This window comes from Galleria mellonella, unplaced genomic scaffold (genome assembly GCF_026898425.1).
Source record: "Galleria mellonella isolate WM207_F2 unplaced genomic scaffold, CSIRO_AGI_GalMel_v1 utg132, whole genome shotgun sequence".
Taxonomy (NCBI): domain Eukaryota; kingdom Metazoa; phylum Arthropoda; class Insecta; order Lepidoptera; family Pyralidae; genus Galleria; species Galleria mellonella.
Window position 1 is genome coordinate 385,366 of NW_026441989.1, and position 14,268 is coordinate 399,633.

The 14,268-nt window shown below is 31.4% G+C and overlaps 3 protein-coding genes across 3 annotated transcripts; 1 reads left to right on the top strand and 2 right to left on the bottom strand.

Annotated features, from left to right (window-relative positions):
• Positions 1-4,525: 4,525 nt before the first annotated feature.
• LOC113518382 (NADH dehydrogenase [ubiquinone] 1 alpha subcomplex assembly factor 2) lies at positions 4,526-5,867 on the bottom strand. The gene is made up of 4 exons (XM_026903281.3): positions 5,713-5,867; positions 5,279-5,372; positions 5,039-5,189; positions 4,526-4,808 (listed from the first exon to the last, which is right to left on the bottom strand). Exons 2-4 carry the CDS (start codon positions 5,370-5,372, stop codon positions 4,607-4,609), a joined length of 447 nt encoding a protein of 148 aa, XP_026759082.1. The 5' UTR covers positions 5,713-5,867; the 3' UTR covers positions 4,526-4,606.
• Positions 5,868-6,802: 935 nt separating this feature from the next.
• Positions 6,803-9,399, top strand: LOC113518369 (tax1-binding protein 3 homolog). Its single transcript, XM_026903253.3, has 3 exons — positions 6,803-7,000; positions 7,085-7,213; positions 7,411-9,399. Exons 1-3 carry the CDS (start codon positions 6,947-6,949, stop codon positions 7,597-7,599), a joined length of 372 nt encoding a protein of 123 aa, XP_026759054.1. The 5' UTR covers positions 6,803-6,946; the 3' UTR covers positions 7,600-9,399.
• An 893-nt stretch (positions 9,400-10,292) lies between these two features.
• Positions 10,293-11,336, bottom strand: LOC113518253 (NADH dehydrogenase [ubiquinone] 1 alpha subcomplex subunit 5). Its single transcript, XM_026903083.1, has 3 exons — positions 11,268-11,336; positions 10,924-11,085; positions 10,293-10,548 (listed from the first exon to the last, which is right to left on the bottom strand). Exons 1-3 carry the CDS (start codon positions 11,283-11,285, stop codon positions 10,372-10,374), a joined length of 357 nt encoding a protein of 118 aa, XP_026758884.1. The 5' UTR covers positions 11,286-11,336; the 3' UTR covers positions 10,293-10,371.
• Positions 11,337-14,268: the final 2,932 nt, after the last annotated feature.

Below are 14,268 nucleotides of genomic sequence, written 5' to 3' on the forward strand. Positions count from 1 at the left end.
TTGAATCACGTAGACAATACAAAATACAATTATTATTATGTGTCCTTTTGTAATAAATTAATTACACACATACACATAGATTTATTAAATTAAGAAATCTACAAAGGAAAGAGGCATCAAAAACGTAGCGACCCAAATGATTGTGCTTTAAAAATGGGCAAAATTAAATTAATATACATTAGGCATGGGAACATCCGCAAAAGAACCAAAATAACCGACATAACCCGAAGGATAAGCAAGCTGAAGTAACAATGAGCTGATAAATAGCTCGAAGAACCAACAACGGATGGGGAAGAAAGGTTCTTGAATGGCGACCACTTATGGGTAAACGTAGTATAAGTCGATGCCCCACTCAAGATCTTTGTATTAAATAGGTTTAACTAAGTAAGTAGATATCGCAAGACCGTTCTTTATTTAATTACTATAAAACTTATATCCAGAGTGGACGGATAATACTGAAACAGTTATGATTCTATTATTCGGCAGTTGTCCTTTTTAATAATCTGTGTTAATACACACATCATATGTATTTATTTAAATGTACTGTCTAAAATTACTCGTTCTATACTTACTAAGACCGTACAGTAAAATGAAATTCAAAATAATTTATTTTAATGTATATAAAAACACATATATTTATTATAACTACCCTCAGCTTCGAATCTGTACCGATAATTATAATTTTTATATTTTAAATGATTGAATGTATACCAGCACAGCACATTCTCGTCTAAATATTAATGTATAAATATAGTAATCCACAAAGATGTTACGCCCAAAACGCCGAGCAGAAGTGCAGTGGTCTTGTTCTTCAAGAAGAGTGTCATTACCCTAATGAAGAACTATAGATCAATATCCTTTCTAAATTGCGTGTAGACGCAACTAACGACTAACGTAGGTACTGTTTTCGAGAGTCCTAACCAAACGTCTGGGGGGAAAGAGATTGTTAGTAATGGAGACTGAGAATCCCATTGCTAGCAATATACCCAACCAGGTCGACGTCCAGTTCCCAGTGGAAACTATCGGTTAATGGCTGATGAATTCATCATGATGATGGCCTGTTTTCATTCTCAACAAACCCTTCATGATTCTCCGCCATATCCCGTTAGCGCAGGCGGGGTTACCATACCATTTTCAATTAAAAAAAAACCAAACGTCTTATTTAAATGACGACTTCCAAAATAACTCGTTCTAAACTTAGCACCAAGACCTGATACATACAGTAAGATCATACAGAAGATTTAAAATAATCTGCCACTATGTCTGGTGTAATATATATAAAAACACATATATTTATTATAACTACTCTCAGCTTCGAATCTGTACCGTTAATTATATTTTTTATGTATTAAATGATTGAATGTATACCAGCACAGCACATTCTTGTCTGAATAGGTAAGTCAAACTTTGACCGAGAGGTCAACTTACGAATCCAACTAGGCTAAGCAGCGTTCCGGAAACTACGCCACATCTTCTTACCTAGAATGCCTCAAAGCTTGAAGACGAAGGTCTTTAACTAATGCGTGTTGACTTATAAAACCGAAACATGGTCCTACATAGTTACCCGTATGCAAAGGCTTTAAATTACTTGGCGAGCTATGGAGAGGGCTATACTCAGAGTTTCTTTGCATCTCGGAATCCGAAACGAGGATATCCACAAAAGAACCGAAATAACTAACATAGCCTGAAGGATAAGCAAGCTGAAGTAGCAATGGGCTGGTCATATAGCTCGAAGAATCGACAACCGATAGGGAAGAAAGGTTATTAAGTGGCAACCCGTTTGGGAAAACGCAGTATAGAACGACCCTCCACTAGATGGAGTGACGATCTCAAATACATTGTAAGGAGTCAGTGGATGGTAGTCTATAGGAGAGACCTGTGTCCAATAGTGGACAGATAATGGCTGATATGATGATGATGGATTGTAACAGTAAGTTACTCCGTATTAACGATGAATAAATTAAAAGAAGAGAATACGAAATTATTGCGGGAAGCAGCTTTTTTTTCTTTTAACGGATAATAATGAAATGGTAACCCCGCCAGCGCTATCGGTATACACTGGCGAGGCACCAGTTAGGGTTGATAGATGAGAATGAAAATGGCAGGTCAATTAGCCCATCGGAATGAATACACTTGGGAGTTCACGGAAAGCAGGTTAAAACACGTTATACCCATATGAGGAAAGCATACAACATATTCAGCAGTAGATAAAAACAGGCTGAGATCAACTAAATTGGGTAAAATAAGTTGGTATTACGTTATCACATACATTCCATGGCCTAGCGATCGCTTAATCTTTAAGTTTATCATAGACATCATTATAGCATTACAAACATAGTGTATGCACATACTAAACTATATTTAATAACTTAATGAGAAAAGATTTGAGAAGTGTCAACTTATACTAATTCTTGTATTAATATGTACACGTTTAAAAATATTAAAAAAGTAATAAAGATCATAACTAAGCTTGTACACAATATGAGCCGATCTGGCGCCTTGAGAGTTCCATACTTACCTGGGTATATAAATGAGTATATATATAGAAAAAATTGATTATTACTTTTTTATTTATGTTCTTTTAAATGTAGTTAGTAGCAAATCTAAACATTTAACTAATTAAATTATCTAATCGTATTTGATTTATATTTGTTTTCTTTTCGGACATCATATATATTATTCATTGTACAAGAGGTAATCACGAATAAGTCACGACTCACTGCCAATACTGATTACACTATTATACACTGATGGCAGTGAATTGGAAACAGGAGACATAACGCCCGCAGCAGTTATTTGTCGACTTCATGATGGCCTTAAAAACACAGGCAGTTGGGTTACAATCCTCGTAACCATTCGAATACGTTCCAATTGTCCTATGCTCGCTTGGAGATATAGAATAAAACCATTCGTGGATGGGGTGAGGAATATACCGAAGGAAGATCCAATTCTTTAATTAGCTTATAGCTTCTTACATTTAAAAGACATTGCGGCATATAAGAACGTTTTTCCAACTATATTCTCCATGACGCAAATCATCAATGGACACTGCTACTCTAAACAATATCTTCACATAACTCCTCCTGCGCTAACGGACTACGCTTGCGGGACACCAGTGAGGGATAATAGGTGAGGTTGAAAAGGCAGGTCAGTTAGCCCATCGTGATGAATATACCTGGAATTCAACACAATGATTTCCAGGGGAAACCAAGTAGAGGTCAACCTGCAAGGGTCTATTACTAGCAATTAGGCTGGTAGTCCGCATTACTAACAATCCCTCCCCCCTTCAGGGTTTACCTCCCCCCCTTTTTTAAAATAGCGAGGACGGGACACCTATTTCGACTACTTCCTAATTTGGTCGCTAACCAGATTCAGAATAAAAAAAAGAATACTTTGTACAAAAATTATATGCGTGGTTATCTTTATCTATCTCTACCTTTCTCTCTCTCTTGGAGAAAGTTTGTAGCGATGAGTGGAACTGGCCTGTTTCTTTTTTTTTACAACACAGGGGCAAGCGAGCATGCGGCTCACCTGATGGTAAGTGACCATTGCCGCCTAATGATCACCCACAAGACCAATGGCATTGCAGGTGTGCTGCCGGCCTTTTAAAAAGGAATATTCTCTTTTTTTAAGGTTATGTTGTCATATTGGTTCGGAAATACTGCTGCTGGAAATTGATACCAGAAAAAACGCACGGTTTCTGTAGTGAACCAACTGTGCATGCTGAATACAGAAGTAGTTGTATTTGCATAGCTGTATTTCGAGTTAAAGGAGAGGTATGGGAGTGAAATTATAGGGTTCACAGGCTTGACATCTTAGGCCTCAGGAATGGCAACGGATGAGGGACATTATAAGCGACACGCATAATCTGTTGTCCATGGTTCGTCTCTACAGGCGACGATTATTCATCATTCTAAATTGCATAAAAAAGTCTGAAACCACATAACCGATTTTAATGAAATTTTGTAATGTATATTATTTGCTATAACAAAATGATCCCACTGTGTGGAAAAGCTCCCATTAGAGATCAAAAGTTTTACCAGGTTAGCTTATAATAAATATAAATAATCGTTTTTGTGGTAAAACCCTTACTAATTACAAAAATAGTATGATTGAAAAAGAATGCAATTTTAAAAAGATAAAGGCATTTCTATTGAAGCATTTATACACTCCCTCCAAGTATTGACCTAAGATAAGGACACTCTATCAAATATTTAGGATTTTTTTGCCCTTGTCATGAATGCCGACTGGAGATGAAAGATAGAAATATTTTAATACAAGCTGTACTTAGTTAGATACTGAGTAGACAGCACTATGACATATCCTACTGCTATGTATTTATTATTTTTAATTTTTTTTATGATTTTCTCTCAATTACTTGTATACTTTTACTATGACATCCCATATTATATAACACTATCAAAAGCCTAGGGAATTTTTACACAGCAATTTGTTTATGTCATAGACTATTAATTAACTAAATTAATTTACTTAGAGGAAATAAATCACCAAAACAGATAAAAAATAAAAGTAGTAGTTTCCAATATAATAAAATAAAATCTACTCATAACAACTATTATTTACATCATAACACAAATCACATAATCTATTTATGTCTAGGGTGGTTTTCTGGGTCTCCCGTGTGGTACTCTGAATATGTTGGAAATGATTCAGGGCCTTTTATAGGTGTTGTTGGCAAAGAACCTCCTTCAGCAAGCCTCTTTGTTTCAATTTTAGCCGCATTTATCTTCTTCAATTGAGCTATAGCTAAATTCTTTTCTATTTCTTCTTTTGAGGGAGGATCAGTCCTATGAGAAATAAAAAATATTAATAAAAGTTATATCACTTTACAATTATGACATGTCACACATCTTGAATAAAGCATTTCATATTGTAAATCATATAAAATTTTATTTTAAAATAAACAATATTATATTTACAATTAAAAAACAATTTTAAATTTTTTTAACATAAATACAAATATTGTCATAATTATAAAAAAATGTAAATGAAAACAAAAAATATTAATTATACCAACCTCCTCATTCTCAGCCATGCCTCCCATTCAGCTGGAATAGGATCCTGAAAATCCTGGCCCTTAGGTGGATCATACCACCTAGAAGGTTTTCGTTTACCAAGACTGGGGTTGGCTGGTATTTCATAATATATATTTCCTATGTAATCTTTACCTACACAAATTAATAAATTACATGACAATAATGCTCTACATACAGTTTTGTGATTAGTAAGCATTGAAACAATGATTTTTATAACTTACCAACATTATTTCCCTTTATTGGTCTTGGTTTAAAAGAATTAATAAAATTCCTAAACACGATCCGCCATAAATGACGGTATTCACCATTGGACATCTGTCAAAATACAGACGAATACTTAAAAATCATGTATTATTAAATAAATTCTATGCGTAGTTTTTATTACTAATTGAACTTTATAGTGTATACGCTTTAAAATGTGTTTTGGCCACCAAAACATATATACAATTCAACAAAACAATGATGATTGTGAAAAAACAGCATAATTATCTCAGTTAATAAATGTTATTTTATAGTAAAAATTAAAAGTCAGCTATCGCCCACATCATTTCACAACGAAAGAATATTATTCATTGCCTATAATGCCTACACAGAACTCTCCTTCATAGTTTGAATTTAGTCATTAAAAATAACAATTATTAAGTTAGGTACTTACATTTAAAAATTATTTTATTTTGTTACAATAAATAAATAACTAATTAAGAGAAAACATAATTTTAATTTTTCCTTTCTGTCAATCAAAATCACACAATATATCTAAAACGTCAATGTCGAATTGATATTTGACAATACTTCTTTTTCCTCAAAAAAAATAAGCAAAGAAGATAAAACCCATACAGCCTAGTCTGATTTGGAATTTTCTTTACACTAACAAGGTGTTGTTAAGTCATTTCAATTTATCCTTTCGGACAGGTTATAACCAAAGTTCATTTCGCCTTCTTTTTACCTAAGAACAAATCTTTGGTCTTCAGCTATAATTTAGATTCAGTTTATTGTAAAACTATCAAATCATCAAGTGTTATACTAGTAATACAATTGTGTTCTTTTTCTTCTTTTGCTCAATGGCAATCAGTTGCTATTTTTACGACCATTTTTCTATAAGAGGCTCTTATTCCGAATTATTTTATCTTATTTTATAATCAAGATCTTAGATTATATGGATAGGGTGTTCAGCCTCAAATACAGATCAACTTTTTGTCAGCTAATTGTCAAATTAGCTGACTCATATCTTTATTAATTAGGCTCTACATACGTATAGACGCATATAATGTATCTTCACTTGTCTATATTTAATTATTTAATAAATAAAATAAGTTTTTGCGAATGAATAATGAAAATTGCAGAACTTATAAAACAAAATAAATATAGAAGTTATAAAGGAGTCACTCATAACTATTTATCACGCAAAATTGTATAGTATAAAAATGGTGACCCTTTTTTTTTCGAAGCATTTTATGGAGACACTCTATATATACAATCTAAGTCACGTTTTATTGCTTATCTTATCGGTCACAGTCCTTTGAATTCGTTTTATTATTAATGACATTTAAAAATTTAGTTTATTAATATTCATATTTATATTTTTCTCGCATTTTATTATAGTTTTACCGCAAGTATGTCTATAAATATTGTTTAAAATCAAATAAAAAAAAAATTGATTATAATCCAGCGCTGTAATACCTAATGTGTTTTTACTAGAACCCAAAGCTATAAAGTTTACTAAATTCTATATAAAAATCTATGATTCATATTGTACCATAGATTTAATAGGTGAAATTTTCGCTTGTTGTCATTAATTTTACGTGTGTTTTATATTTAAATATTATTGACTATTTTACCCAAATTTTATAGTGAAACGTCCAAAAGATTTTAAAAAATAATCTTTCATCATGGCGAAAATGGCATTTCAACACCAGGCCGGAACGGCTATGGAGTGTCTCAGTGTAAGTTCTGTAGACCACTCCCCAATGTATTCTCCTCGAAAGCTCTCATTTCGTACTTTTTATCATATATAATTATCTTCACAGATACCAATAACTTTACAAAAAGAGGCTGGGGTAGACGCTGAAGGGCGGGAAGTTATGAAATGTGGCTTCAAAATCGGTGGTGGAATTGACCAAGATTTTCGTAAAAGTCCCCAGGGATACACTGATAACGTAAGTGATAAATAACGTTAATTTCATGCGTCATTCGCCACATATCTACACATCGGTTCAATGTAATGAGAAATGTTTTCTATATCAATAAAACACTGGTGTAGATACAGTGACAATAATAAACTTTCATTTGAAATCTTTATATTGAAACAAACTTGTTAGTTTAAAATTTTATTTTATATTTACTTTTTTTCTAGGGCATTTATGTGACAGAAGTTCATGAAGGAAGTCCAGCTGCTAAATCAGGTTTAAGAATGCATGATAAAATCTTACAATGCAATGGTTATGACTTCACTATGGTAACACATAAAAAGGCAGTTAGTTACATAAAAAAACACCCTGTTTTAAATTTGTTGGTAGCAAGAAAAGGTGTTACATCAACATAATCTGCCACATCAAGATAAGGAATAAATTATCATTCTTCAGGATAATTGGTTGATGGAGACAACAGGAAATCCACTATGAAGAGCAAACTGACTTATTTTTATGAATTCAGTTAAAGCAATAAGTAAATCTATAAAGATAAAAAATATGTTTTAAAATTATGTATATATTGACTCTTGATATAGACATTTTACAAATGCTATAGCATTGTTAGTTGGCTATTCCTGGTGGAGCCCACACTAAACTTAAGTATTATATAAACAAGTGATTTTATACAGTTATTTATTTTATAAATGTAAGGATTATGTACTTTATACATAAATATTGTGTAGTTAAGAAATTTGGTGAATATCAAATATGCTGATACAGTTAATCACTGTCTGGTAAATGTACTATGAATAGTACAAAACAGTTTGCTAGGAGATGGTATGTTTTACAAGTGAGTTACCATTATCATTTAATAATTCACTATAATGTACTATGCTGACATAGACACAATTGTTTCCACTTTTTTATAATATAGCAAAACTAATTATCATTTAGTTGAAATATGATTTTCACCTATTTACTATTGTTAAGTATAAAAATTAAAAATTTATTATTGGTTGTATGTAAATCATTATCTTGTTAATGAGTTATGGTATGGTACACTAGTATATTGGTACTTGAAATTTTATATGAACATTTTTATTGTGAAATCTACATTTCAACATTAATGTGCTGTGCCAAATATTATTATTATAGCTATCTATATTATATACAGAGTCCACTATAAAAATACATAGGAACTTATACAGTGTTAACCAGGCAATATAGTAACTTGAAGCCCTATGATCATATTAAAAAAAACTTAACAACTTTTGGCAAGAAAAATAAACCAATTGTATAAATAGTAATAATAAGTGACACACAATCACACCAATTGTGTCATTCCTAAACTAGAACAACACAATATGTGTAACCTGCTGCTGTATTATGGTCTTTGTATACATTCTAAATTTTGAATCTTGCATACAAGTCAATCACTATATGCTCAAAGTTTGTATTTATAATAAATTTACTAGTGTAATCTTTTGGAGAAAATGACAAAGAGTATTTATCTATCTATATATACTCAAAGCAAACCACAGGTTTAGATTATTTTCACATTTCAACTCATGTTCATTTGGAAAAATTGTTTTATACATACTATCTTTGTGTTTCAAGCTAATATATCCTGTATATTCGTGTTAATTTTTAATTATATGAATTATTTCATATAAACAAATCAAATATTAGCCATACTCATTATAATATGAATATATTTGAAAATAACAAAATCATTACTATTTATTATTATAAATACATAAAGTTTACTCATATTAAAATAATGGACTCTGCATGCACTTAAATGTACACATTCCAATATTTCCAATTCGCTTTTATTAGTGTGACTAAATAAATACCTATTTGCACATTTTCAGTCAGATTGTATCTTGAAGTAATGAACCAAAGAGTTATACTACTAAAATAAACCTTAACAACACATAAGATAAACTATTACATTACCTAACTTTCAATAAATGTAATAATACAAAGTAAACGATGTATGTACTTAGTATTTTTAAGGTCCATTTGTAGGAGAATGAATGTGCATTTACAATTTTAAATACTCTACTAAATTAATTATATTTTTTCATTAATTATTTAATATAAGGGATGGACTTAAGGCTATAATTTATATTTTATTTAAGGCCTCTGGAGCAATGTCATAAAAATCACATCGAGAATAATTTATAAATAAATATTACATGTTATACTAATCATTTGTTGATCTTATTTTTTTTATTACTTTCACTCTTATTTCTGGCGGCATACAGCTTGTTGTTATAGTCGTGTTCAATTCGAAAAGGTGGGATTGAACAAAAAAAGTGTGAGACTTTAGTCACACAGACACTAGTCCTCAGAAATGACAATGTATATATCATAGATCAATACCATGTACCAGCATATTCTGTGGTAATCATCATCTATAAACATGATCATGCAGGACAAATCTATATAGCATTTACCACTTTCCACTTTGTTTCTTCCAAAACTAGTTGTATAAATAAAAATGCACTGATATATAAACTACATTAAAGAAACCTTTAGCACTCATTAAAATAAAAAAATACTTATATTTTAATTTTGTCTGATGATTGTTTATACAGAATTACAAAAAGTAATCCTAACGTCTTCATTATAATATACACTTGTTTACTAGATAAGTACCTACTAGATATTCAGAAATGCAGGCAAATCACACCTGACATTGACATAAATGCCATAATTCATCCTAATAGAAGATTATCCATTACAAAGTAACTAATTTTAATATTGTGTAGATGTAGAAACCTAGTTGACAATTCTTTCTGCCTATCCCATAAACAACAAGGTTTAATAATGCAGACATTCACTAATATCCGTAAAATCTCAGACTTATTATTAAATACAAATGTTTATTTTATCCTGGAATTAAAATCACAGCAATTTACTAATGTTAAATTCCATCAACATTGTCAGAAAAGACCACAATGTTTTTCCATTAATGTATTATAATGTTCTATGGTTTTTAGTAAATCTGTAAGGCTCATCAAAAATATTTATATATGTGTTATAAATAAATATTTATTAAAATAAAAAATTAATGGAAGATAAAATAATAATCAAATAATTGTACGGTAAATATAAGATAAAATTTATTTCTAAACAACTGACAAATTAACAATTCCATAATATATGTGCAAGTTTATTTAAGATTTTGCTGGAGGCCAATCCCATTGACCCTTAGGTGGCTTGGCAACAAGAGGCTCCCATGGCTTCCAGTTCAGCATTTTTCTAGCCAAATTGAGTTCATTTTCAGCTTGAATTATCAACTCTTCAGCTTGGCCACAGTTGATCTTTTGTTCAATCTCATACACATCCTTTGTCTGTGAAATATTAAATTGTAACAATTATAAAATCAAATATTACATTTCAGAATACAGATCTCTTTTTAAGTACCATTCTGTAGTGAAGGTGAGGTGTATGTGAGGAGAGGTCAATAGAGAGAGAAGAGAAAAATGTGTTTATGAATTTGTGAAACCCAACTATTAAATATTAATTATTAAATTATTGTAATGGATATATTATAGGGAGAAAAACTATGGCAGAGTAAGACTGCCAAAAATGTTAACAAACAATTAACACTTGTCTCTGATGATTAAAACTTAATGTTTCTTATTAGTTTCAGTTCTAGAGCTAATAGCTTCAATTGGCAGGTATTATTAATTTAATAACAAACAATACATTTTATTAATTGTTACCTGTGTAAGTACAGCAGCCCTTTCCCTTACAATTTGCTCAGTATATTTTCGGTATACAGATGTTTCCGGCATTTTTTGCAAGGTTCTAAGAATTTTACCATAAAGTGCACCTAAAGTATGATGTGGATTTGCAGCCACCGCAAGACCCGTAAGTCCGGTTGTCTGAAAATAAATGAAAGCTTAAAGTTTTTTAATATTACTAAACCATAATCACTAGTAATAAAATTATAAAAATTGGTTCACGTCTAAAAGTAACAAAATCAAACATTCAATTCTTATAAACTTAGAATGAATAAGATTCGTAACTTAATGCAAGCAAACTATAATAAATAAATTATATATACTTTTTTTAGTAAACCCATTATTTCAATGATTAGGTAACAACAAAGATAGTCTTACAGACTACTTTTTTTCTTTTTTTTTTTTTTCTTCTTTTGTGGCGTTCACCCCGATATTAGGGTATTTTGCCAAGAACAAAACGGGGAAACGATAATAGTAATAAAAATACCTAACACAAACGAATTTAGAAAGGATAAGGATTAGGTCTAGGATATTTATAGGATATGAAGGATATACTTGTACATATGAGAATATACTTATAAATATATAGGAAAAGCAATTGATGCAACTATAAATGTATTCATGTAATATAACTAAATCTTAATATTGTTATTATATATATATGAAGATAGTATTTTATAGATAATAGGATCATTGGAAGAAAGTAGAGTAAGAATAGAAGTTGGGAATGGAACACGGATGGATCGGAGATGATTAAAAATGGAGGTGTGGTCAAATTTAGAACATGAGAAGAATATATGATTCAAGTCCGCCACTTCAGCACCGCAATTACACGACGAACTTTGTACAATACCAAGCTTGTATAAATGAGAAGGTGTGCATACGTGACCTAGACGCATACGAGTTATAATAGTTGTTGCGGTCTTTCCAAGCTTTAATTTACAAAACCATGGTTTGAAAGGAATATCGGGTTGTATAAGGCGATAAAATCTTCCTTTTATTGTACTTGTTTTTTCCCAATATTCCTTCCAGGCATACCTTAAATATATTTTTGGGAGACAAGCTAGGTCACTACAGTAATTATGATACGGATACATATCACCACAAGTTACAGCCTCTCTTGCCATAAGGTCAGCTTTGTCATTGCCGCTAATACCACTGTGTCCTGGTAACCAGGCAAAAGAAACGGAATACCCTCTCAACATGCAAAGATAAAGACTTTGTCTTATGTCACAAATAATGGGATAAACTGGTTTTGATTTAAACGGATATTTGGCTAGAGCTTGCAAAGAGCTCATAGAGTCAGTGAAAACTATTGCCTTATGTAATTTCATTAAAAGTATATATTCTACAGCTTTTAAAATACCATAACATTCCCCGGTAAAAACTGAAGATTCCGATGGAAGTTTAATTTTTTGAACAATATTAAATTGTGAATGAAACACACCCACACCTACACAACCGCTATTGTCTGGTTTTGATGCATCTGTAAAGATGTAGTGCCATTCATTCCATTCAATGTCAGTTATAAACATAAATTTGGCATTCAATTCTGAATCATTTTTTGATAACCCAAAATCATATTTAATATTAGGAGATAAAACTAAAGATTGATATGAGCATTTATAAATGGGAAAACAGGACGATGTAAAAGTGGGAGATTCTATGGATTTATATTTTTCATAACTTTGTATTAAACATGGAGGTTTTTTATGTTTCCAATAAGATGAAGACGAAATAAAGATATATAGTTGAGATAACTTTTGAATAAGCGGATGATCAGATAATTGTAAACAACGAAAAAAGAAGCGATCAGATAAATATTGCCTTCTTAAAACCAAAGGTGGATCACCGACTTCGAGCTGTAAAGCATTGATTGGACTTGATTTCATTGCTCCAGAGATAATCCTCAAGGCCTTTGATTGAATTAAATCCAATTTCTTAAAAGCAAATGAACTTCCTGGAGCTAACAAAAAAGTTCCATAATCAATGACACTCCTTATAAGACCATTATAAGCAAGTTTTAGTGAAACGGGATGTGCTCCCCACCAAACTCCAGCAAGGCACCTAAGAATGTTGAGGTTACGCTCACATTTCGTGGAAATATAATTACAGTGGGACAGACCTGTTAATTTATTATCTAGCACGATACCTAAAAATTTAATTTCAGTCTTTATAGGAATGTATGAGTTATCATAAAGAACCTTAATTTGTTGCGGTGATCTCATTCTTGAAAACAAAACTACACTACTCTTGGTTACAGAAAGATTAAGACCATTTGCATCTAACCACGTTTTTAACAAATCTAATGAATCAGATAATTTGGCAGAAGCAGATTCTATGGACTTCGCAATAAAATATAATAAGAGATCATCAGCATATTGTAAAATTTTGACGGATTTATCAAGGAATGATTCTAGATCGTATGTGTATATGTTGAATAAAATTGGACTGAGAACAGATCCTTGTGGAAGGCCTTTCCATACTGTTCTAGATAATTTGGTATCTTCATCTAGATCCATATGTATTGTTCTTTCTGATAAAATATTAATAATGAAATTAGAAAGCATTACCGGTACATTTAAAGCTTGTAATTTAGTTTTTAAAATAGAAATTATTACATTATCATAGGCAGAATTTATATCTAAAAAGGCTGAGAGGATTGACAAATTTTGTGAGAAAGCTATATGAATATCTGAAATAAGAATGCTCACATTATCTAAGGTGCTCTTACCTTTCCTAAAACCAAACTGGTTCGGGGATAGTAAGTTATTACTTTCTAAAAACCATTCTAGACGGTTCTTCACTAAATGTTCAGCTAGCTTTAGTAAGACAGAGGAAAGTGCAACAGGACGGTATGAAGATGGTTCAGAAGGTGGTTTATGAGGCTTTAGAAATGGTATAATAATCTGAGACTTCCATGAAGTAGGTATATTTCCCGAAATAATTATGGAATTAATTATATTTAAAAAGTAAATTAATGTCGCATCGCTAGCATTTTTAAAAAGGAATACGGTATACCGTCTTCTCCCGGTGCAGAGTCTTTAATACAAGCTAGAACACCTTTAAGTTCTACAAGAGTAAAAGGAGACTCAAGTTCGGATAATTCGTCAGAGACGGATAGAGAAATATTGTAAAGGCATTCCGGCACATAACTAGGAGCAAGGCGATCTAAAAATTTATTCGCTAAAGTTAAATCGAGTGCAGAACGTGATGTATGATCACTAAAGGCAGATCTGAATCTTTTAATATTATTCCAAACGACTGATGAATTAACTTCTGGACAGATAGAAGAACAAAATCTTCTCCAACCTTCCAATTTCT

Coding starts and splice junctions, on each gene's coding strand:
- LOC113518369 (XM_026903253.3), top strand. CDS start 6,947: ATGGCGAAAATGGCATTTCAACACCAGGCCGGAACGGCTATGGAGTGT. Junction 7,001..7,084: donor CGGCTATGGAGTGTCTCAGT/GTAAGTTCTGTA, acceptor TTATCTTCACAG/ATACCAATAACTTTACAAAA. Junction 7,214..7,410: donor CCCAGGGATACACTGATAAC/GTAAGTGATAAA, acceptor CTTTTTTTCTAG/GGCATTTATGTGACAGAAGT.
- LOC113518382 (XM_026903281.3), bottom strand. CDS start 5,372: ATGTCCAATGGTGAATACCGTCATTTATGGCGGATCGTGTTTAGGAAT. Junction 5,190..5,278: donor AATAAAGGGAAATAATGTTG/GTAAGTTATAAA, acceptor TAATTTGTGTAG/GTAAAGATTACATAGGAAAT. Junction 4,809..5,038: donor GCATGGCTGAGAATGAGGAG/GTTGGTATAATT, acceptor TATTTCTCATAG/GACTGATCCTCCCTCAAAAG.
- LOC113518253 (XM_026903083.1), bottom strand. Junction 10,549..10,923: donor GGGCTGCTGTACTTACACAG/GTAACAATTAAT, acceptor AATATTTCACAG/ACAAAGGATGTGTATGAGAT.